The following is a 26,205-nucleotide window of genomic DNA, read 5'->3' as shown; positions in this document are numbered from 1 at the left end:
AAATGCTGAAGAAGGTTTGTAGTGTTTCCTCGCGTCGTAGCGACAGTAGCAAGGCACGTTTTACACAGTACCTGACGTTGAGCAGCATCTTTTTAAAAGCCAAAGTAATTTCACACAATTGATGTGCTGCCCCTCTTTGGTATTAGACTTTCAGTTGTGTCAGCTTCTGTCGAGCCTGAAGCCATTGTGCAACAAGTTAAAGTGCGCTGTGTTAACTTCACTTCTCCACCTCCCTGCCTCCTGCTCGGGTTTGCTCCATTCGTCCTCGGCTCGGCTCGCTCCAAAGTCACGTGACTAGTTTAAATCGCAGCCTTTGCGATTAGAGAATCGCGTTTTAAAATATCGCGAGATTATCGCTGTGTTGTCGAGTGTTTAGTAAATGTATTTGAATATGGTGACTGTACCTTTAAGAGATACAGCCACACTATGTCATGTGACTAACCAGGAAGCTAGGTGGAGAATGAGGGTTTGAGTGTTATCAATGTGCTCAGTTAATCCAGTCACATCTGCATTCATCTTCGCTCTAAATGTGGCATCGTGGGTATGTTATGTTTAATTTCATTATAGAGTATTATGTTCACAGTATTTCTAGTTTGTTAAGTTGACTTAGATCATTTCTAATGTTCCTATGCAAGATTAAGGTATTAGTTTACCGCTGATTCATAATCAGACCAAGCTACTGTAATAAACTAGTTAAGAGTATGGTTATAAATATACTTTAAATATTACATGTCACTGGGTTGAGTTGAATTGTGTTAAAACTGTAACAGTTGAGTCATGTGCAGTATCATTTAATTTACTTTGATTAATCATCTTACACTGAATAAGTGATATATCTTTTTGTGTGTTTAGTTTTACACTTCCTTGATGTCAATAAACCTGTGGATAAGAAGACAACATTCCTCAGAGTCTTGATATTCAAGAAGAGTTAACTGACTGTCTAGATGCATTGCTGCATGCACCGAGGGCAGTACAGTAAAACCACGGCTTCTCAACGGGCTAGACATCGCAGAATAAGCTGGACGACATAAATACACATCCTTACATCTAGCTCATAAATATTTCAGTATAACATCCATCCCTCTAAGTCATTATAACAAAATTGGCAATAATGACAGAGAAATCAGCAACATGGGAGACACGATCTCAAGTTTCATGCTCCTCTGTGCGATCAAGAGCCTCGAGCACAGGGTCTGCTGCCGCGAAAGCAAGAGCAAAGGCGGAAGCAGCGAAAGCACGCCTCGCCTTCGTCGAACAGGAAGCTGATTTAAAACTTAAAATGGCCAAATTAGAAGTGTCGATTGAAATTCTCAATGTAAAAAAAGAAACCGCTGCAGCTGTTGCTGAAGCTGAAGCATTGGAATCAGCGACTGATTTAATAAACCTACCCAATGACCAGTATAATAGAGAAATAGCTCCCTTAGAAGCCATCAATCGAACAACAGAGTACGTTTTCAACCAAGGACAACAGTTGGATGAAGAACATCAACAAGTCACTCTCCCTTCAAATGCACAGCAAGACACCGACGCTACACCTATGAGCCTCATGCCAGATGCTAAGCCACTAATTCCAAATCAAGATGATCGCGTAGCTCAGCCCCTTCGCCAGAACTCACAGCTGCCTCACGACTGGCAAGAGCATATTCAGAAAAAAAACGCAGTCCGGTTCGAGCATGACCCTCTCGCTCCAACACAACCCGCCATGCCACAAGTGAGCAGAGGTGTTCATCCCCCTCCATCATCATATTCAAGTCCTAAAGTCGACGATGTAAGTGTGAATGACTTCATGAGATATCTGGCTCGACGGGAGCTTGTATCTACAGGCTTACTCAGGTTTAATGACAAACCTCAAAACTATAGAGCTTGGAAACGGTCATTTGAGTCTGCCATACACGGTTTATGTCTGACATCCAGTGAGGAGATGGACCTACTACTTAAGTGGCTAGGCAAAGATTCGGCTGAACATGTGGAACGAATTAGAGCAATCCACATAAACCGCCCAGATGCAGGACTGGCAATGATTTGGAACCGGCTTGACCAAATGTATGGCGCTGCTGAAATTATAGAAGATGCCCTCTTCAAAAGGATAGAGACCTTTCCCAAAATAACACACCAAGACTATTCTAAGTTGATCAAGTTGAGTGATCTACTGAGTGAACTCCTGGCTGCCAAGGATGAAGGAGACTTACCTGGCCTTGCCTTCCTCGACACGGCAAGAGGCATCAATCCGGTCTTGCGGAAACTTCCCTGTAACCTACAGGAAAAATGGGCCTCAGTAGGTTCAGCATACAAACAAAGATATCAGGTTTCATATCCACCATTTGGCTACTTTGTGTATTTCATCAGTCAAGAGGCAAGCATTCGGAACGATCCAAGTTTCAATCTCAGCACTCGAGAGGAGAGTGACCCAAGAGATGAGAGGGCAGCTTGGAAGTCGCACAGACATAAAGAGGTTTCCACACATAAAACCGAGGTTATCTCAAAAATGAGTCCCAAAATGAATGAGCTGTTCTCAAAGCCCGACGACTTCAACAAAATGTGTCTTCTTCACAAAAAGCCACACCCACTGCGCAAATGCCGAGCATTTAGGGAGAAGCCTATCGAAGATCGTAAGAGCTTCTTGAAGGAGAACCATGTTTGCTTTAAATGTTGCGCCTCCACACTGCATGTAGCAAGGAACTGCTCAGCCAAAATTCAGTGCGCTGAATGCAATAGCGAAAGGCATCCTACAGTATTACACCCCGGGCCAGCACCTTGGGCAGCAGAGGTAGATCCTCCATTGGAGCACGGCGGGGAGAGCGAACTCTCCCTTCAGTCACAGGTCAACACTCAGTGTACTCAAGTTTGTGGGGGAGATCTCTCTAACAGATCATGCTCTAAAATAAGCCTCGTAAAGGTTTATCCTTCTGGGTTAAGGAATAAGGCAAAGAGAGTCTATGCCATACTAGACGATCAGAGCAACAGATCTCTAGTCACCTCACATTTCTTTGATGTCTTCAGCGACTCAAGTTTGAGTTCTCCGTATACTTTAAGAACATGCAGTGGAGTGAAGCAAGTATCAGGAAGAAGAGCTACAGGCTATGAAGTGGAATCCCTAGATGGAACTGTTCGTCTCTCATTACCAAGCCTTATAGAATGTAACGACATCCCGAACAATAGGGACGAGATTCCAACTCCCGATGTAGCGCTCCACCATCCTCATTTGAAGTCATTGGCACATCTTATCCCAGAGGTCGATCCAAATGCCCCAATCATGCTTCTCCTAGGCCGCGACATACTTCGTGTTCACAAGGTCCGTAAACAGGTTAATGGCACTCACAATGCGCCTTACGCACAGAAGTTGGACTTGGGGTGGGTGGTAGTGGGCAACGTATGCCTGGGCAATGTACACAAACCACCAGCAGTTTGTACATTCTTCACTGCTACCTCTGAACTTGGACGCCCCTCTCTCTTCCGACGATGTCCAAACGTGTTTCATGTGAAGGAAAATTATGGCGGACTCTCAACCAGCAAACACCTGCCAGCATGCTTAGAGGAGGCATCCATGTGTGAGGCTGACCACCTAGGATGCTCAGTCTTTCAGAGAACCAAAGACGATAACCAAGTAGCACCTTCGATTCAGGACGCATACTTCATGAAGATAATGCAGAAAGAGCTTCGCAAAGACTTAAACAATAGTTGGATAGCGCCATTGCCGTTTAAACATCCGCGTCCACGGCTTCCCAACAATAGGTCTCAAGCATTGAAACGCGTCACATCTCTCAAACGCAACCTTGACAAAAAACCCGAAATGAGAGAGCATTTTCTGAGCTTCATGGGTAGAATGTTAGAGAATAACCATGCAGAGTTAGCTCCTCCACTCAGTGAGGAGGAAGAAAGGTGGTATTTACCCACATTCGGTGTTTACCACCCGAGAAAGCCAAAACAAATTCGGGTCGTTTTCGACTCGAGCGCCCAGTTCAATGGCATATCCCTTAATGACGTGCTGTTAACTGGACCTGATCTAAATAATGCACTTCTCGGAGTCCTGATCCGCTTCAGAGAAGAAGCAGTTGCCTTCACGGCAGACATCGAGCAGATGTTCTACTGTTTTTTAGTCAAAGAGGAGGACAGGAACTTCTTACGCTTCCTTTGGTACGAGGACAATGACCTCTCTAAGAACATTGTAGATTATCGTATGAGAGTTCATGTCTTCGGCAATAGACCATCCCCTGCAGTGGCCATCAACGGTTTGCATCAGTCTGTTCAAGGTGGTGAGTTTCCTGTTGACCATGATGTTCAGCACTTTGTGACGCATGACTTCTATGTTGATGACGGGCTGAAGTCTCTTCCCACAAATGAGGCTGCCATCAGCCTGCTCAAAAGAACACAAGAGGTACTCTTGAAGTCAAATCTGAGACTGCACAAGATTGCAGCAAATAGCAAGGAGGTCATGGAAGCCTTCCCACCATCTGATCGTGCGAGTGACCTAAAAGAGCTAAATCTGGATGTTGATCAGCTTCCTATGCAACGCAGTCTTGGACTCGTTTGGAATCTCCAGACGGACTGTTTCCATTTCAGTGTTTCAGAGGAGGTAAGGCCGTACACCCGACGTGGTGTCTTATCTATGATTAACAGTCTTTATGATCCTCTTGGCTTTGCAGCACCCATCACTATACAGGGCAAGGCAATCTTAAGAGAGCTCACAGTGGGTAGTATAGATTGGGACGCACCCCTACCAAAAGAAAGGGAAGAAGTCTGGTTAGCATGGAGAGCATCTTTGACTGAACTCTCTCATCTTTCAATTCCCAGACTATACACCAAAATGTCACCTTCAGCAGCTGACAGAAAAGAATTGTGCGTTTTCTGTGATGCATCGACAAAGGCTATTGCGGCAGTAGCATACTTGAAAGTTACAGACTCTGAGCGTAACAATCAGGTTGGGTTTGTCATGGGAAAGGCCAAGCTAGCCCCACGTCCAGAGCATACAATCCCCAGGCTGGAGCTCTGTGCAGCTGTGCTTGCCATTGAGCTAGCCGACCTAGTGTCCACAGAACTGAACTTCCAGCTCGATGCTGTATCGTACTATACAGATAGTAAAGTGGTGTTGGGCTACATCCATAATGAAACCAGGCGGTTCTACGTCTACGTCAGTAATCGGGTATTACGGATCAGAAGATCGTCTAATCCGAACCAGTGGTACTTCGTACCAACAGATCAGAATCCAGCAGATCATGCAACTCGTTTTGTTGCTGCTGGGCAACTCATCCACACCAACTGGCTGGTTGGACCTAAGTTTCTGTACTTACCCGAACCAACGGGCTTAGAGAGAAGTTACAACCTGATTGAGCCAGATATAGATTCAGAAGTGCGACCTCTAGTGTCAACCTTGAGCACAACAACACCCCCTGACCATCTGGGTTCCCAAAGATTTGTCAGGTTTTCCTCCTGGAAGTCACTCACCTGTGCGATGGCCCGCCTTGTGCACATAGCACATCTCTTTCACGTCAAGGCTACTGAAAATGACTCATGTAGAGGCTGGCATTACTGTAAGGCGGATGTCAGTGTTGAGGAGAGAAATCAAGCTTCAACCGTAATCATTAAAACGGTACAAGAGGAGACCTATTGCCAGGAGATCAGGTGTATCCAGGAACAGAAAAAAATTCCTTCTAACAGCCCTTTGAAGAACTTGGACCCCTTCGTTGCCATAGACGGCCTGTTAAAGGTCGGGGGTCGTCTTCAACATTCCAACATAAGTCAATGTGAAAAAACTCCAGTGATTATACCAGGAAACCATCATATAGCAACTTTGATCATCCGTCACCACCATGAGCAGGTACATCACCAGGGCCGACTCTTTACTGAAGGTGCCATCCGGTCAGCTGGCTTCTGGATAATTGGTGGGAAGAGGAAAACGAGCAGCGTCATTCATCAGTGTGTGATCTGCAGACGTCTTAGAGCTCCTGTTAGTAGTCAGAAAATGGCTGACCTACCGGCAGCTCGTCTGTCTACAGATCCTCCCTTTACACATGTTGGACTTGATGTCTTTGGTCCTTGGATCATCTGTTCACGACGAACTAGAGGTGGTCTTGCACAGAGCAAACGCTGGGCTGTAATATTCACTTGCATGAGCGTGAGGGCCATACATATCGAAGTTGTTGAATCCCTTGAATCATCCAGCTTTATCAATGCCTTTAGACGATTCCTTTCAGTTCGCGGACCTGTCAAACACATCTACTCAGATCGTGGCACCAACTTCATCGGTGCTTGCAAGGAGATGGGAATACCTTCCAACATTGACAGTACCTCAGTGAAAACTTACCTGTCAAGCAAAGGATGTGTGTGGACTTTCAATCCTCCTCATGCCTCTCATTTCGGTGGAACCTGGGAGAGGATGATTGGTGTTGTAAGAAGGATTCTTGACTCCATGTTCATACAGCTGAAAGATAAACTTACCCATGAAGTGCTAACAACGTTTATGTCAGAGGTGACAGCAATTGTCAACGCCAGACCTCTGGTTCCTGTGACGACTGACCCAGAAGATTCATTCATTCTGACACCTGCTGCTCTGCTCACGCAGAAGGTAAACATTGTACCAGTACCTCCAGGAGAGTTTGGAGTTTCTGATCTCTACAAACATCAGTGGCGCCAGGTTCAGCATTTGTCAAACACCTTCTGGGACCGATGGCGGAAACAGTTTCTTCCAACATTGCAGTCACGTAGGAAGTGGCTGGTAACTCATCCAAACATCCAACCAGGAAGTATTGTACTCCTCAAGGACACTCACATGCCACGGAATGAATGGCCTCTTGGACTTGTGACACAGACTTTTCCGAGCAAAGATGACAAAGTTCGAAAAGTTGAGGTGAGGGTCTGCCGAGCAGGGGGACCTTCAGTCTTCCTTAGACCTGTCACAGAAATAGTACTCCTCCTCTCTCCAAAGAACTAAAGACTGTTGCGAAATAGCGGTGGCATGAGGTCATGCCAGGCGGGGAGTGTGTTGTCGAGTGTTTAGTAAATGTATTTGAATATGGTGACTGTACCTTTAAGAGATACAGCCACACTATGTCATGTGACTAACCAGGAAGCTAGGTGGAGAATGAGGGTTTGAGTGTTATCAATGTGCTCAGTTAATCCAGTCACATCTGCATTCATCTTCGCTCTAAATGTGGCATCGTGGGTATGTTATGTTTAATTTCATTATAGAGTATTATGTTCACAGTATTTCTAGTTTGTTAAGTTGACTTAGATCATTTCTAATGTTCCTATGCAAGATTAAGGTATTAGTTTACCGCTGATTCATAATCAGACCAAGCTACTGTAATAAACTAGTTAAGAGTATGGTTATAAATATACTTTAAATATTACATGTCACTGGGTTGAGTTGAATTGTGTTAAAACTGTAACAGTTGAGTCATGTGCAGTATCATTTAATTTACTTTGATTAATCATCTTACACTGAATAAGTGATATATCTTTTTGTGTGTTTAGTTTTACACTTCCTTGATGTCAATAAACCTGTGGATAAGAAGACAACATTCCTCAGAGTCTTGATATTCAAGAAGAGTTAACTGACTGTCTAGATGCATTGCTGCATGCACCGAGGGCAGTACAATCGCAAATGCAATTAATCGTTCAGCCCTAGCCTGTAATGTGTTTTCCACTTTAATTTTGTGTGTGGCTCCAAATCCAGGCCTCCATTGGTTAATAAATTTGATTTCCATTGATGATTTTTTGTGATTTTGTTGTCAGCACATTCAACTTTGTACAGAACAAAGTATTCAATGAGAATATTTCATTCATTCAGATCTAGGATGTTATTTGTAGTGATGGGATTTTCGGCTCTATTTTGAGATGCGGCTCTAATGGCTCTTCTTACTGTGGAGAGCCGGCTCTTTTCGGCTCCCCATATATATTTTTACATTATTAATTAATAGCTTAAACCTAATTTTATAACATTATTGACATTGTTAAGCACTTGTGATGAGTAAAAATGCTGCATAACAATGCTTTATAAATAAAACTTTTATTATAACCAATTATTAAATTATCACAAAATAGAATGCAATACAGCTTGGCCAATTGCCTGCTGTTTCCACAAAAAAAGTGGACTTTTTTTCTCAGTGTTTTCCCACCACATTATTAATTGAAAGCTGCGTGTGATTGGTCAGATGTGTGCAGCACACGCTTGACATGCGGGCAGTGGAGACATTCTTTGCAGTGTTGTCCGAAATGATATGTGGTAGCAGGGTTGCCAACTCTCACGCATTGAGCGTGAGACACACGCATTTGACCGTTTTCACACGCTCTCACGCCACACTTCCGATATCTCACGCCGAAAAAAAAAATCCAGTTTATTTACCTCTGATCCACATGTATGATTCAATACGTTACCAGTTCGCTAGCTCTGGCGCCATCCACCGGCGATATAGCACTGAATCTGTGTCCATTTTACATTTGTTTCCACAAAAAAAGTGGAGATAACATGTTTTTTCAGTGTTTTCCCACCACGTTATTAACTGAAAGCTGCGTGTGATTGGTCAGATGTGTGGAGCACACGCATGACATGCGGGCAGTGGAGACATTCTTTGCAGTGTTGTCCGAAATGATATGTGGTAGTATAAAGAAACACCCCTCAAAAACAGGGGAAGGAATTTACCTGATGTTGCATTGTGTTCCAGGTTTGAAAAGTGCTAAAGTAGGCACTACAAGTACTTGAAAATGCTTGAAAATGTAACTGTATTTTGTTTCACAACAAATAGCTGTCTGACTGAATCGATGTGATAAAAAAGCGAATAATTTCGAATAATTTTGAGTATATGTATAAATATTTAACTTAAGTTTAAGGTGCTGGGAAATATTGAAAATGGACCTTGAAAGTGACGTACAAGTGCTTGAATTCCACCTTGTAAAGGTGTATGAACCCGGCATACATAACTTTGTTCATTGCGCTGAAGGTGCACGACGTCGCTTCTCACGGGGGTCCTCACGCAGGGGCGGAGCCACCGCGATTGCGTCATTTTCGGCGCCAAGGACTGACTGAGGAAATAAACTCTCCGCTCTCTACCACTGGCAGAAACAGAGCAATACGCGCAAGGAGAGGGAGAGCTAGCGAGGCACCGAAGGACAAATAAAAACGATGTTGGGAAAAAAAACTGTGGCACTTGCAGAGCACAAGCGCAATACTGAAGGAAAAAGCGGCTCCCAAATAGGATCCTAAAACGGCTCCCATTGTGGAGCCGGTTCCAATCGTTCACTACAAAGAGCCGGCTCTTAGAGCCGGATCGTTCGCGAACGACACATCACTAGTTATTTGAGTGTTCCCTTTATTTTTTTGAGCGGGCGGGGGCGACAGAAATGTGTATGTGGCGGGCGGGTGCGGAATTAAAACATGCAGGTGCGGACGGGAGCGGGATTAAAACAAGCAATTTATTGGCGGGAGCGGGTGGGAGCGGGACTAAAACCACCGGGAGCGGGATTAAAAAAGCAGTCCCGCGCAGACCTCTACTCCACAGTTTGTCATTTCAGATGAGTGCAGAATGGTTCCTGCCTTCTGGGTCCATCTTCAGAAGTCATACAAAAAGAAAATACAAAAAAGAAAATTTTTGTATGGAATATCATGATAAAAAAATCGAAATCGTGATTTTATGCAAAAAAATCATGCTAACATTTTTTTCCCATTTCGCCCACCCCTACTTGTAACCAAAGAATTATAACATAACATTTTCTGTGAATTATTTAACCCAGAATCTGGGTAAGCACATTGTCTAATTACAGATCTGATTTTTGAATCAGACTTACATGAATTGTGTGGGCTTCATAAAACACAGTGCTAATGATATAAAATCACACTTGAAAAAGCCATTTTGTTGTTGTTTTATTGCATTTGTAGAACTGAGAGGGGATTGGTTGAGAGACATTGAAGTTCACTAGAAAAATATCAGCTGTTGAGCCTTTTTGACTTGGCTTGTATCCCATTTGAGATTGGTGGAGATGGTGAAGTCTAGGAATTGGAAGAACTCCGCTCTACTGTTTTTTGTGTATTAAGTTATTTTCTACATGTAACTTCTTACATCTTAACTCCTGTAAGTACTTGTCATTTTTGCTGATGAGGTCTACTATGCACAAACAGAAAATGTAATCACCTTGATTGAAGAATTGCTGGAGATGTATTTGTTGGCATCCAAGAGAAGGGATCTTGAAAAGCCCCAGATGCATAGGGGTCCCGACAAGCTACTTCCTATCAGACAGGAAGTTGATAATTCACTGGCAGATGGAGGGATTCACCCTCAGTTCTAGCAGTTTGTCATGGAGCCATTCTGGCTCGACTGCACATTCCACACATATGAATATGCCCTGAATATGGAGATGATAAAAAATATAGTATACATTAAAACTGTGTCATCTGTTGAGAGGATTTATCTATAGGCAAAATATTGTTGAGATACAATACAAACAGCCATTCAAAGCATTTCATGACTAGTAATGGTAAAGCTACTGCAACGTATTGGAGGTCTTGAAGCATATAGCATAGAGCAATGGAGTTGTTTTTAGTATTTTTTTGTTATTTAAAATAAAACAGTGCCTTTTGTCTTTTGTCCTATAAAAATCAATGAGTTGGAACATGTTGCGACTGCAGTTGTTATGACCAGTGATGGTTTTAAGTCAACACCAGACTGCACAGAGGTGTTGTGGTTTTAAAGGTCTTCAGTCTACATGTATACTTTGATGTTGCTGTTCTGATTGGCTTGTTGTCCCCTCCTCTATAAGCCTGCTCGTTGAACCTCTATAAGCCTACTTGTTGAACCTCTATAAGCCTGCGCTTAGATTCTCTATAAACTTGCACTTAGATCCTCTATAAACTTTCTCTTAGAACCTCTATAATACTACTTTTATATCATCTGCCTGCTCTTTGAGCCTTCTTAACTGCCACAACTCCTTTGTGAACAATGGGTTAACGTGAACAGTATTTTACATGGTCAGTCACATTGAGTACATTTCAAATGTATAATCAGTAGGCCTATAGTTTTTTTTTATCAATAACTCTTAATCGCCCTGCCAGTTGCAATGCATAGTTCACCTTTAGCTCACTGGCATTTTAATGTGTAAAAGTTTTTGGTAGCTGAGGTGAAGAAAACTTTTCACAATAAAATCACCAAACTGTTACAGTTAACTGGCTAAGCTATAAAGGCATAGCACCTACTATTGATGTTTTTTTTTATTTTTATTCACAGTATTCAGCTTGTGGCTCAACAAAGCCAAAAGCATGTAAAGCATGTGTTTATTACTGGATACCACACCTATCTTTAAAATGCACTGACTTGAAATACAGTTGTAATGCAAGCCTAAGGGAGCTACTGCAAGCTTCCATTATACGTGTCTTTTGACTCAATGTTTTTTTTATTTTCTAAGCAAATAAAAGGGATATATGTCAAAATGAGGTAACTGGCAATGCCCTACAGACAAAGTACTTATTATAAAGTTTGAAAATTCCTTTACACTTATCCACACATTGGCAATTACACAGCCTTTGCAACCAAAACTGTGAGATGTGAGTTTGCAACAATTATCAAGGTTGGATTTGTCAGTTAACTGTAACGCAGCATGCGCTGCAGAGTGAGGAGGCGGACACAAACGCTGAGGAGAGCGAGATTTATTAATGGGAAATCCGAACTTGGAGTCATACAGGCAGGCTTGGGTCAAACCAGAAAGGCAGTCAGAACAATTAACAAAACCAAGATGAAGCGACATTACCAAAACAGAACACAAAACCAACCATAATGCAGACACACGAAAGACCACGGGGCAAAATGGCAGAACAACAGGAACAAGGCAAGTACATCCAACAAGAACAATGAACCGGGACGCACAGGACCAAACTCTGGGATTAAATAGACATGGGTAAATGAAGAACACATGAAACTCTAACGAGAGGGCAGGGTTACAAAATACAAGGAGGGACTAGGGACACACATGGCTAACAAAACAAAACATGATGGAGGGGCTAATCGTAACATTAACATTTTACTTTTAACATTTAAGTGGATTAGCAAAGGGTTAACACGTTAGCCGTTTTCCAAATCTTCAATGAGTGCAGTTATTTTGTATGTGTGAGTTTCATTGAAAGCTTTAACCCCTTTTCAATAAAAAAAGTCCTTTTTGGTTTTTCTTTTTCTTTGGTACTATATTCAAACATGTTCAAATAGGAATTTTACCACAGGACCTTATTCACATAGGACAAGACGTCTTGGTATAAACTTCCATGATTGGAGTACACAGCACATGTGGTCCGGTTGATGAGCCTCCTGTAAATTGTGCTCTCGACCCAACAGCCACCCAAAAACACAAATGATCTGACCAGGGATATAGCACTTTGCCATCCATCTGTGATACAAGATCTGCTTTGCTGGGGAGGCTCTCAGCTCTCCTGATTAGCAAAGGAAACCGGTACATTAGCAAGGGAAACCTTGGCCTCATGGGTCAGTCTCATAACAACTACATGCTGAAGAAAATGTTTTAAAATTCTTGGCAGCAATACACGTAGTTATGAACCATGAGACTTGGATTATGTCTACATTGCTCAATGACCTCTAATAAAGCTGCTTACAGTAACAATAACTTGGGTGTAATGTTAGCAGCCTACATAAATATACCATAATTGATGCTTCTATGACTGTGACTGTGTGTGTTTTCCGCTCTCCACATGGTGATGTCTGTCATACGGTTGTTTATTTTTTGTTCCGTCCTTTTCATGTGCTTTGTGCTTTTTGTTCCTTTCTACTATGTGTTGCTACAACACCATGCAGGCGACCTTTATTTCTTGGTCGATCATGTTAATGCACTTGTTTCACCTGTGCTTTGTTTCACCCTACTTCCCACTTATTCTACATGTACTACCTGTACTATCTGTTTCTCCCTTCTGGGCTGGATGTTGTTAGTATGTTTTGAGGTTGCTAAGGTTGTTGCCAGTTAAATTCTGTTTTGTCTTTCTAGTTTCACTTTTGTTTAATTTGTAATCAATTACATGCAAGATTATGCTTGCAACATGGTTCTACGTACCTTTATCACTTCACCTTCATCGCTTCACACATCCTGTAGCATGCTGCCATTCACTTGCTTCTGCATGGACAAAACGCAGACACTGTGGTTTTGGTGCAAATTGGGATGGTCCTGGACTCACTGTGATGAACTGGACTCACTGTGATGTGATAAAATCAATGTTGTTCAGTCAGGAACTGTTACCGCCCGGTCTAGGTCAGGCAGATAAAAAGAAAATTAAATTAAAAATGATAGAAAACGACCCTGATGAGCGGATTAATAATGAGAAACCAACAACAATTTCGCAGTTTCAAAATATATACTGCTCAAAAAAATTTTTGACACTAAAATAACACATCCTAGATCTCAATTAATAAAAATCTTTGAAATCAGTTGAAAATCTCTAATTTCTACCTGTTGTCTGTTCCATTTGCACAAGAGCAGTTGAAATTGATTCACAATCAGTGTTGCTTCCTATCTGAACACAAAGTGTGGATGACTTGGAGTAACATTGTGTTGTTTAAGTGTTCCCTTTATTTTTTTGAGCAGTGTATATTTAAATGAATATAATAAATGCAAGATGTTACAAGCATAGCACCGGCTGAACTTCAGGTAGGCCCACGCTGAAAAAGAGAAAAGAAAACCAAAACGACAAAATAATCAGCAGCCTACCCTACCAGGTGCTAACCAACTTAATAAAATTATAACTAACAACAAATCTATGATAATCAAAATACTAAGGAACGAACATACAACCAAACAAAAAGAAACAATCACCACACCCGGGCACAAGGGCAGCTTAACAATGCTTTCTAATGGATTGTTGATACACAACAAAATCTCTCAGAAGGGAGAACAATCGAGGAGAGCCTGCCGCTTTCTCCTGCCATTCACACGTCTAGGGAGCCTTTTGTAGCCGTGAACTTGAGCCCGACACCGCCCAGGAACACGTGACTCCATAATCACACACAGCTGCTCCTGTAAGAGATCACCACAACACTCCACACTATTCACGACTCAACATGCTCCTGTAAGAGAACATTACAACACTGTACACATTTCATTACTTAACACCCCCTTCCATAAAATGTGGCTTCCAAAACAAATAAAGGAACCACAAACCATACAAAAAAACAAACAAAAAAAACTGCAGAAACATCAGCACCGGGACAGAGCATCAGCGACCACATTATCTTTACCTTTCTTGTGCCTAATAACAAGATTAAACCTGTGTACTATTAAAGACCATCTCATCAAGCGATGATTCTTATTCGTCATGGTGTTTAAAAACGTCAGAGGGTTGTGGTCTGTAAAAACAATCACAGGTACGGAACTTCCACCCACATAAACCTCGAAATGTTGCAAAGCGACGAGCAGTGCCAAGGTCTCCTTCTCCACAGTGCTGTAGGCTAGCTGGTGCTTCAAAAACTTCCTGGAGTAATAACAATCGGATGATCCAAGCCCTGATCGTCCTCTAGCATAAGAACAGCACAGGCGCCCGTGTCACTAGCATCCACTTCTAGCTTAAATGGTCGTAAGTGATCTGGAGTTGCAAGAACAGGTGTGCTACATAACAAGGTTTTTATCAGATCGAATGCTCGCTGGCATTCCAGTGACCATGTGACTACAGCTGTTTTCCCAAGCATGTTGGTAAGAGGGACTACGATTGAGGAGAAGTTTCGGCAAAAACAACAATAAAACCCAGCCATACCCAGAAATCGTCATAGCTGTCGTCTATCTTGAGGAACAGGGAAATTAACAATAGCTTGTACCTTGGCATCAAGGGGACGAACTTTGCCATTTCCGACTAGTTTCCCCAGATATATCACCTCAATGTGACTGAACGCAAATTTAAATTCTCCAAATTTAAAACCAAAGATGGGTCTCGTAACTTCTCAAAAACAGTGACTAATGCCTCCAAATGTTCCTCCCATGTTGACGAAAAGACCACCACATCATCAAGATATACCTCATAATTTGGAACCTCACCTAACACCATAAGCCGCTGAAATGTAGCAGGAGCATTTCGTAAACCGAAAGGCATCACTGTGTACTGTAAAAACTGATCCGGAGTAGTGAAAGCAGAAATAATGGATGCTCTTTTCATTAACAGGACCTGCCAATATCCCTTTAACAGGTCTAATCCATCAGGTTTTGGTACAAGAATGCAAGGCGAACACCACGGGCTAACACTGGGAATAGCAAAATGGTTCTCTAACAAATATTTAGTTTCTTTGGCCATCTGTGAACGCTTTTGAGGATGAACTCGGTACGGATGCTGACAAATAGGAAAATGCTCTCCCACATCGATATAGTGTTGTAACACAGTGGTTCGTAGAGGTACATCAACAAATAATGTCGGATAGCTCCGAATTAATTCAACCAGGTCGTTCTGTGCTGTGCTGGGCAACTCTGCCAACTTCTCAAGGAGATGGAGGAGAGCCTCGGAATTCGGAAGCCGAGCACAAGGTAAACTTATTAACGTAAAAAATTACGGCCCAAATGCAAGTGATCCTGTTCTGGTGCATACTCCACAGACATCACAGTGAGAGAAACCGAAGACAGACTAATGTTGGATGAAACGGAGACTGATGGAACTGACTGGTCTGGACGTATTTCATAATATGTCATAATACGCCTTCAACATGTTAACATGACATAACCTAGTTTTCTTACGACGGTCAGGAGTGGCAATCACATAGTTGATAGCTGACAGTTTTGATTGAATAACATATGGACCAGAAAACCACGCTCAAAGAGAAGAACCAACAACAGGTAATAGTGCAAGCACTCGCTCACCGATGTTAAATTCCCGACAATTGACCTTTTTATCAAACCTGCTTTTCATCGCCACCTGTGAATCACACAAGTTGTTCTTTGCCAACTTATGAATGAGACACACAAAGACATTTAACATAGTCACATACAGAAGTGGCCTGAGGTCGAGAAGTATCCGACCACTGCTCATACAATACTAAAAGGGGTCCCCGTACAAAACATCCAAAAAGTAAGGTGTTCGGACTAAATCCAAGAGACTCCTGCACATTTACATTTATATTTTACATTTACGGCATTTAGCAGACGCTCTTATCCAAAACGACTTACAAAGTGCTTTGCTTCTGATCACAGAATTCATCCTAGGTAATAGTACGGATAGGCCAGAATTCAAGACACCATTGAGTCAGACTACTACTAAACTACAGGAGTCAATGTCATTACCTAGTGTTTTGCAAGTTAGACGTTTGCCAAGAAGCACAAATAACCATAGACAGACATACAATTTAAGAACAACGGCAAGTGGTATCAGCTGAGTTAGTGCTCTGGTAAGAACTCAAAAAACAGGTGAGTCTTCAGTCTACGCTTGAAGACAGCAATAGACTCTGCAGTCCTAGCAGCTAAAGGAAGATCGTTCCACCATCTTGGAGCCAGGACGGAGAATAGTCTGGAGCTTTGTCTTCCATGATACTTTAAGCATGGAGTTTCAAGTCAAGCCAAGCTTGAGGTTCTGAATGTTCGCTGTACGGATTGGATTTTTACCATGGACATCATGTAGGGAGGGGCCAGTCCATTTTTGGCTTTGTAAGCAAGCATCAAGGTATTATATCTGATGCGTGCCGATACTGGAAGCCAGTGAAGAAATCGCAGCAGAGGAGTCACATGTGAGAACTTGGGTAGGCTGAAGACCAGACGTGCTGCATCATTCTGAATTAGTTCTAGAGGTCTGATGACCCGTAGAGGAAGAACAGAAAGTAGGGAATTGCAGTAGTCCTGCTTAGAGATTACTAGAGACTGCACAAGCACTTGAGTAGCTTCCAGTGAAAGGAAGGGTCGTATTCTCCGTATGTTGCAGAGGAGAAATCTGCAGGATCTGGTCAGCTTTGAAACGTGTTGAGAAGGACAACTCATTGTCCAATGTTACACCCAGGCTTCGAGCAGTTTCTGATGGTGTTAACAAGGTGTTCTCAAAGGAAACTGTAAAGTCATTGTGTGGGTTTGGGGTTCCTGGAATGTACAGAAGCTCAGTTTTGCTAGGGTTGAGCTTCAAGTGTTGGGCAGTCATCCATGAAGCAATATCTGCTAAGCATGCCGAGATATGCCTAGAAACCTGGGTGTCAGAATGAGGGAAGGAAAGAATTAGCTGGGTGTCATCAGCATAGCAATGATAAGAGAAACCATGAGACAAAATAATGTCACCACGGGAACGAGTATATAAAGAGAAGAGAAGAGGGCCTAGGACTGAGCCTTCGGGGACTCCAGTGGAAAGTTTACATGGATTGGATGTAGATCCTCTCCATGTTACCTGATGGGAACGGTCTTCAAGATATGACTGGAACCATTTCCAAGCAGAGCCAGTCACACCAAGGCTAGAAAGAACAGAGAGGAGGATGTTGTGGTTGACCTTGTCAAAGGCTGCTGAAAGATCTAGAAGAATTAAAACTGATGATAGCTTGTTAGCCTTGGCAGCATGGAGCTTCTCGGTCACTGCTTTGAGGGCAGTTTCTGTTGAGTGTGCCCATTTGAAGCCAGACTGATTAGGATCATGGATTTGGTTCTGGGTGAGGAAGAGAGATAATTGGTCATAGACTGCTCGCTCCAGAGTTTTTGATAGAAAAGAAAGAAGTGATACCGGTCTGTAGTTGTTCATGTCAGAGGTGTCAAGTGTTGCTTTTTTCAAGATTGGTACCACCCTTGCCATCTTGAGCACGGTAGGTACATGACCCGAAACTAAGGAGTTGTTGATTCCCGAGATGAACGGAAGGAGTTCTCTTGACATATTCTAGAAAAGAGTGGAAGGAATTGGGTCCAGTGGGCATGTAGTAGGGTTGCTAGAAGTCAGAAGTTGATGTATCTTGTCTGAGGAGAGAGGGGAGAAAGAAGCCAAGGAGTTGAGTGTTGGGTTAGGGGTACTAGTAGGAAGGTTGGGAGCTGGGGAGAAGGACTGATGGACTGCTGCAATCTTCTCTTCAAAGAAGATGACAAAATCCTCAGGAGTGAGAGAGGATGGAGGAGGGGGAAAGGGAGGGTTAAGGAGAGAAGAAAAAATGCTGAATAGCTTGCGTGGATTGGATGCAGATGATTCAAATTTCTTCCTGTAGTAGGCAGACTTTGCTGATGTGACTTCCAGTGAGAACTTTGAAAGGAGAGATTGATATCAAATCAAATCAAATATATTTGTATAGCGCTTTTCACAACACATGTTGTCACAAAGCACTTTACAGGATTTATAAGGTTAACAATACTATGGGTCCAAATCCCTAATCAGCAAGCCAAAGGCGACAGTGGCAAGGATAAACTTCCTATGATGGTGGGGAATAGGAAGAAACCTATGATATATGATATGATATGAGCGGAGATCTGAATCTAGGAAACTTCTCTTCCACCTCCTGTACCGAGTCTCGAACTGCAAACAAAAGTAAGGGTATGCCTTCGTCCCAATCCTTCTCGGATCCCAAGCAATAGGTCCGTAACATGTTTTTAAAAGTTACGGTTTAAAAGTCGCTCCAATGCACCTTGTGACTTGGGATGGTACGCACTAGAAAACTGGTGATTTACGCCTAATTCCTGGGTTACCTGAGTAAACAGATTAGACGTAAAATTAGTGCCCTGATCAGATTGGATAGATGTCGGTAAACCAAAAGTGAAGAAGAATTTTATCAGAGCTTTCCCTATGGCCTTTGAGCGAAGTGAACAAAGGGGAATGGCTTCAGGATAGCACGTGGCCACCAGAGGTGGGGACTCGAATCACATGACTTGGACTCGAGTCAGACTCGAGTCATTAATATTAAGACTTTTGACTTGACTTGAAAAAATATTCAGAGACTTAGACTTGACTTGGACTTTTACACCAGTAACTTGGGACTTGAATTGGACTTGAACCTGTTTACTTGCAAAGACTTGATTTTTTTTACCCCAAATCATTTTAAAACGCATATTAATATTTATAAAGTGCGCCCCATTAATTTCATTTCCGTCCTTCTGATGCAGACCGGCGTTACACCAGATTCTGTGGCCGTCGAGTTTTGTGACCACAGGGGGCGCTATTTCACAGTTTCTGTTCAGAGGCACAAACGCTTTACGAATGCAACGTAAACTACGCTGATGCACTTTCTTTACTCGTTTTGTTGGTGTCCACGAGCCAAAATATGACAGATGTTTATATTTACATTTATCGTCTCTTAATTACATAAATGTACTTAAACAAGATTTACCATCCCCTCACCATTGCAGCCAACAAAGAAATCATGAATGGGATGTACAGGTGAGCCTTTTTAACTGGGGTCACCAATTCTGACGGCAGCCATCAGAATATGTGACCCCACTGAATCTCCAGGTAACAATAGTAGCCTACACCGTGACCCCACAATAACAGAAAACAATGAAAAAATAACCCTAACCTTTTATTAGTCTATATTTAAACATTTTATCCAAATGTTTAGAATAACCATTCATAATGACAGCATCTTGCTTACGATGAAGCTTGCTATTTTCGTGTAAAATGATGTAACGAAACATTCTTGTTTAAGTACATTTATGTAATTAAGAGAAGATAAAATGTAAATTATCTGTCATCTTTTGGCTGGCGGACACCAACCAAACGAGTAAAGAAACGCATCAGCGTAGCATTCGTAAAGCGTTGGTGCCTGTAAAAAAAAAGACTCGAAAGGACTTGAAATTCCAAGTTTCAGACTTGGGACTTGACTTGACGGTTGCTTGTCTTGACTCGAGACTTGACTTGAGTTGACTGTCTTTGCTTGAGACTTGACTCGGGACTTGAGGATAAAGACTTGGACTTACTTGAGACTTGCAAAACACTGACTTGGTCCCACCTCTGGTGGCCACACATGAATGTAAAAAGAGCGATTCTTCGGTAAATTATTATTCTTCTAGCACGAGTCTTCGTAATAAATGTACATAAATGTTTATATAATGGAGTTATCTGGGGGTCCTCTTCAAGAAAATTATTTAAAGATCAAGTAAAATTTAGTGAATCCTGGTGAATTTTAAAAGGTATGAAGCTCTCTTGTTTTTATCAGATTCACTATCACAAAAACATAAGCAGTAAGATTACCTGCTTTAAGTAGGTATGTTACAAAACATTGAAATGTCCAAAAATGGCAAATTAAATCACACCACTGAATAGAGCTTTTAAATACAAACAGAACAACACCATCCATGTTAAATTGGTTTAGAAATAAAAAAATTGACCTTATAAATGGAAGAAATGCGCCTTTTTACTTTGACTGTATTAAAGCTAAATGAAGAAAAGTCTGTGATCCATAACTTCTATATTTCACTACAAATTCAAATAAAATTTCACTTTAGTCACTTTATAGTATGGACATGACATTATAATATTCAAAATAAATATTTAATAATAATTTTTTTTATTAATTAATAAATAAGTCATGTAAACATTATGTGAAGTGAAAAGCATACAGACATGTGGAGAAGAGATTGTCAAATGAAACACAAAAGAACATTACAAATAAAAGATTTTTCACGAGTCTCAAATCACAGGTCCAAGTCGAGTTGAAAGTATTTTGAATGCAAGTCTAAGTCCAGTCTGAAGTCACTGTATATGCGAGTCCCAAACTTGAGTCCCCATCTCTGGTAGGCATTCTCATTTATGTATATTAGGTTACTTTTCATCAATGCACTTTGTTCTGTTTATTTTATTGTTAATTAATATATTTAAATATTCTGGTTACACTCTTGAAACACACAATTTAACCTGCTAATAATAATAATAAGTTATTATGCATCATACAGTGCTCAAATATCTGAATAATTTAAACCCAGCGTCTTGTTGAAATAACTCTACATTTGGGTTATGACTCCATAACAAGTGTAACAGAGGTTTTTTTTTTTTTGTCAAAGAATAGGTGGCGCCACCACACAGTGTCTTGTAACTGAATCTGTACTGACTGCGACACAACTGCCCTGCCTTGCCTTCTTTTCCTACCAACTGCTAACACATGTGCTCCTCATTCCGCTATTCGCTTTGACACTTGTTGTCAGTGACGCAAGATGGTCTTCATGTTGTGCTGGAACGTATGACACTATAGGCATTCATTCATTCTGCTTCTGCTATTTAGTGTAAATTTACGCTGGCTGATCCTCCAGCAAATTTCTGCATATGTTAGTGATTATGGGGACTGAAGTCTGCTATTAGGCTGCCCCATGCTGTTTCAGGATCGTGATATAACTTTTAACCAGATTTACCCCCAATTTATTAAGGGCTGATATGGAAAAGCAGAATGGTAATTTTGACTTTGTGGGAGAATTATGCTTTAATGGGGTCACGGCACATTAAACCACCATCCCTATGTATTTGCCAGGCTTTCAGCTCTGTTTAGTCCCCACCAGACCACCAGAATAGAGCGTAGATTTCATGATCATGTGCCAGTGCAGGGAATGCCTCATCTAAACCACAGAAGTAACCCCATTTTGATGCCATTTCTATTTCTGTGCCCCCATCACCCCCCCTCCACTCAGCCAACCCCAATCCCAGGGAGCTAGTTAAACCAAATCATAGCCCATGACACTGTTTTTCCCATAAGACCATTGAGGCTAAATCAGCTACAGGGAATGGGAAGTCAGTTGAGTGCAAATACTGTCCAATCACACCTTGTGATTATTTAAAGGCAGTAGATTGTGGTGGTGATCACCTTAACGAGAAAAACAAAGTTTTGCCAGCTATCAGTGAGTTTTCAAGTTATTTATTCAGTCCCACTCTCTGATTACAAAAAGTTTTGACCTATTATGGTGATTGCAGCTATCCGTGTAAGACCACGCATGGACATTATGAGCACAGTTTGATTTGAATTTCTGGGGAGCAGGTGACATGTTTTGAATGACAGCTAGCCTGCGGCATGTGCTGCCAGACCTGTCAGCGTGTGTTGATGTCAATCTCTCCACATGAAGAGGGAGAGTGAGATCAAGAGTCAGGGTCCGTCACACATGGCAGCAGCCCGTCTCCCGCCACATTCCTCCCTCAACCCGCTATAGATGAGGAAAGCAGATTTCACCACCAGACTACCTTATTTTTCCAGGCTCCTGACATCGCTGTTTTGCGAGTTACTCTGCCTCAGCCAGACAGAACTCTTTCCAGAGTCTAAATGAAAAAGGCAACAATTTTGTTTTGGCATTGTCAGCACAGGCACGCTTTTTTTGTGGAACACTCACATGCATCGGCTCATGATTTCTTTGTTGTTCTCTGATGCCTCAAATACCTTCTATAGCTGAACATATCGCTAAGTAACTGACAATGTACTGCTTAGAAACTAGTTTGAGATATTTGAATTGTTGTGTTAAGAAACTTTAAGCTTTCGCCACTAGGTCGAGGTAATGAAAACATTTCTCAAGATAGACGATGCCAGGGGCGGACAGCCATCTGGAGGACTGGGAGAAGTCCTAGTGGGTTGGATGGTTTTTGGGATGGTCACACACACACACACACACACGCACACACACACACACACACACACACACACACACACACACACACACACACACACACACACACACACACACACTTTCTCAGAGCATGAGAAGAGAGACGAGATACAGAAGGACCTGCTTGACTCCTTTAAACCCTGTAGATTTCAACATTTAGTGTTAATGATTTTATGCTCTAATACAGGGTGGTGTCTTCTAAAAATCCAGGAATGGCTTTTCTACATTTGACAAAGTCCGGAAAAGGGATGTTTTGGCAAGCTCCCTCCTGACATTGCTGACACACAGAAGAGACAGCGTGATCTAGACGAAAGGACAATGAATTCATTTTATTTGCAACTATTACACAGTTGTATGTGGTAAATGAAGCATTACAAAATGTTAGCACACCTTAGGGAATCCGCAAGTATATGTAATTAAATTCAAAAAGAGATCATGAGATAATGATGATTATTCCTGTGCAAATCCCACTAAATGTAAACCATTGTATATACAGATGCTTCCTGGTTCCATACACTCTGAGCCTCCCAAAGTCACCCAGTGTGAGAAAATCTTGAATGTTTGTTTGACACATTAAAATTTTCCACTTGTTTATATTTAAAAAAAAACTGTAATTTTTTTTGTTCAGGTCTGCAACTTTTCAGGTTGGAAATTGGCAAATATTACCCAGATAACTATGTTTTCAACTGGACCTTTTCACTACAACAACCAATCCAGTGTTTACAATGTCGTCAAATTAACCTTTATTTTTACTGAAATGTACAGTTTCCCATTTCCGAGAAAGCCACCACCTGGTTTAGAGAGATGCTCATTGTTATTGTTCTTATATGTGTGCTTGAGGATAGAGAGCATGAATGACTGTTGATTGACAGTGGAGCAGTCACTGTGTTCTCCCTCGTGGTTGCTCTGGCACGCTGTGTTCATGTTCGCGTTCATGGCCCTCAGGGATCGCTTGTCAGCATAAAAAAGCTTGAGTAATCTAACTAGTGGCATTTGAATGTATTTTGATTGTTAGGGATATTTATGAAACAAAGCCTTATTGTTGATGAGTGCTCTCTCAGGGACAAGGGAAAGGTTAAAGATGGAGAAAATTGATAAGGCTTATAAGGGAAAAAACAAAGTAGTGTAACTATATCAGTGGCTTATTGTGAGCCACTCGCTCTCTTAGTTGGTATTGTTACAGGCCGATTCCTTTCCCCCTACTTCTTTGTTTACCAACCTGAGGGTAATGAAAGTAGGGGACAAAAATAAATTTGAAAGATTCAAAATGTAAGGAACCATTTTGTAATGCGCAAAAAACACATTTGTCGGTTACTTCAACCTCAGATTTTATTCCTAGTTTAAATAGGTTGAGTATGTTTTCCTTTGAGTAAATAAAAAAGGGAAACCATGTGTATGTTTCTTGTTGAAAAAACTTGACCAACTAAGGTCATGTAATATGTTTTCTATAGAAGAAACTATTGGAAATTCATATTGAGAATGTTTGCTAATTTTATAGCATTGCAGTACTTAAATCACATAAGTGGCCTGGTAAAGTCAAGTAAAAATGTTTCCTGTTAAGTTTAGCTATGCTGACTGAATTACGAATGAGGGGATTTCTCCCTGAGCCACAGGCTGGAACTGTAGCTTTAATGGCTTTGTGCCTAAAACATTCTTGTGTCTGGAGCCACTGAAGCGATCAAGTGGATGCCCTCTTCAGTGTCTGCCATTGCTGTGCCAGATGCTCTGGTCCTCTCCTTTCTTACCCAAATCACCATCTTTGTGTGGAAGTCATGCACCCTTGTCTTCCTTCTCAGTGTGGTGAGGTAGTGTGATCAAGATCAGATCACTTTGTGCGTGTGTGTGTGTGTGTGTGTGTGTGTGTGTGTGTGTGTGTGTGTGTGTGTGTGTGTGTGTGTTTGTGTGTGTGTGTGAAGTGACAAAATTGACGTTCTAATTGATTCGTACTGAAGAAACTTCACAACTAATAAACATCTCAATGACTAAAAAAATCTAATGCAGTCAGCCAAAAATGAGCTCTGCTGTACAGTAAATACAAGAAACAATGACCAATTGTGGTTTGCCCTTCGCAAACTTTCCTGCAGTGTAGGTCTGCTTTTCTAGTGGAGGTTTATCTTAATCAAAACCAGATGTAATACAACACTCCCAAATCCCATTGAGGTTGCCTGGCCCAAATCCCAGAACAGTTTGTAATGAGAAGGATTAGTCTGTGTTAATTAGATAGATTGGGTGGAAAGATTAGCTTTCTGAAATACACGTCGGCCCCTTTGTCCCTCCCACCCTCCTCTTCCTCACCACCACTTGAATAATGGAGTCATTTCATGTAAACAGCCTGACAAAATGGAATGTGTTAGTACCGCAGCAGATACAATCTACAGGGGACGTTTTGAAGCACTGCAGCCGCTCTACTGCACGGATGTCTCTCTGAATATGCCCAAAACGCCTCGTGTCCAAGCTAGGAGGTTGTGTGTAAATGTGTATGGTCTGAGGTGTACAAATCGGACTTTTTAAAATGGGTACTGGGTACTGTAAAAGTTCTGCTGGAGCAGCTCAGTACCTTGTTACATCAAACGTCAGCACTGTTCTATGTTGTAAACATTACTTCTCAGATAATGACAGATGTGGTCCTCCTTCTCATATGTCTATGTCATATAGATGGGGTCCAGTGTAAAAATACACAGACACTTACAGTTTCGCCTGTCAGTCAGTCATTGGTGTCCAGAGGATACTGATAAAACCTAGGCACAAATCCCTTTATTGTACTGTTGTTTTTCTACGCAGGACCTTCAAGCCAGACTTCATTCTGATTCGCCAGCATGCCTATAGCATGACCCCAGGGGAGGACTTCAGAAGCCTTGTGATTGGTCTGCAGTATGGGGGTGTGGCAAGCATCAACTCCCTTCACTCCATCTACAACTTCTGTAGCAAACCCTGGATTGTAAGTGACTCTTTAATACAGTTTCTGCTAGAAAAAATTTTTGCTTGTTAAACTAAGCTAGTAACTTAAGGATGTCTCAGTGCTTCACGTTTATCTATAATAGCTGAGCATGTAGGGAACCATTAGTAACTTAAAGATAGGGTAGGTGAGAGTAGCCAGTCCAATGTAATGTGACTAAGAGAAAAATTACCCTGCCAATAAACATGAGACCAAGAAAAATGTTGTTCTGTGGAACCAAGATGAACAGATGAAAAGATGAATCGGAAGTCTAGTTTAGGAGACAGGGGAACCTGCTCAGGAAAGTGACCTTACGGCAGGCTGCTGATATAGTGGATACAATGCCAGATAGTTCTTTGTTTGGGTGCAGTAAAAACCACAGACAAAACAAACCTCTGACTGAGTCAAAACATGCTAGGCACACTGAGGGAGTGTGGGAGGGGTTAAGGCCGTCTGAGAGTGTAGGAGTCCTCCATTACAAAACCTGTCTTTCCTAAACTCAAAGCCTCTCAGTCAGATCCATCATTGTTTTTATAACATTTCCTTTAATGAAGCAGTGGTTCAGTGTCTGTGTTCACTAACACATGTGATTTTTGGTGTGTAGTTTTCACATATGATCAACCTGTACCATGCCTTGGGTCCAGAGAAATTTCCACTGAACGAGCAGACTTTCTTCCCCAACCACACCCAGATGGTGAGTGCCAGAATCTACCATTTCATTAACCCTGAGTTACAAATAAAATGCTCTATACCACAATGCACTTAAGGTGTATGCAAGACCCTAGACCAATAAGACT

General features: G+C 41.8%; 2 protein-coding genes across 2 annotated transcripts in view; both read left to right on the top strand.

Moving 5' to 3' along the window:
* The window catches only part of syn3 (synapsin III), a 108,256-nt gene that overhangs the window by 33,954 nt on the left and 48,097 nt on the right, over positions 1-26,205 (top strand). Inside the window, exons 5-6 of the mRNA XM_077006416.1 lie at positions 25,255-25,411; positions 26,013-26,102. Of these exons, the coding sequence (XP_076862531.1) occupies positions 25,255-25,411; positions 26,013-26,102 (247 nt within the window). The remainder of the gene's footprint in view (positions 1-25,254; positions 25,412-26,012; positions 26,103-26,205) is intronic.
* LOC143514793 (uncharacterized) lies at positions 372-7,592 on the top strand. Its single transcript, XM_077006415.1, has 3 exons — positions 372-541; positions 853-7,159; positions 7,471-7,592. The coding sequence occupies exon 2, from the start codon at positions 1,112-1,114 to the stop codon at positions 6,926-6,928; it is 5,817 nt and encodes a 1,938-aa protein (XP_076862530.1). The 5' UTR covers positions 372-541; positions 853-1,111; the 3' UTR covers positions 6,929-7,159; positions 7,471-7,592.

The sequence above is a fragment of the Brachyhypopomus gauderio genome, chromosome 5, assembly GCF_052324685.1.
Source record: "Brachyhypopomus gauderio isolate BG-103 chromosome 5, BGAUD_0.2, whole genome shotgun sequence".
NCBI lineage: Eukaryota > Metazoa > Chordata > Actinopteri > Gymnotiformes > Hypopomidae > Brachyhypopomus > Brachyhypopomus gauderio.
Note: the sequence above shows the minus strand (reverse complement) of the source record. Positions and strands in the feature narration are given on the sequence as shown.

Excerpts from the sequence above, each read along its gene's own strand:
- LOC143514793 (XM_077006415.1), top strand. The coding sequence starts at position 1,112 with ATGACAGAGAAATCAGCAACATGGGAGACACGATCTCAAGTTTCATGC.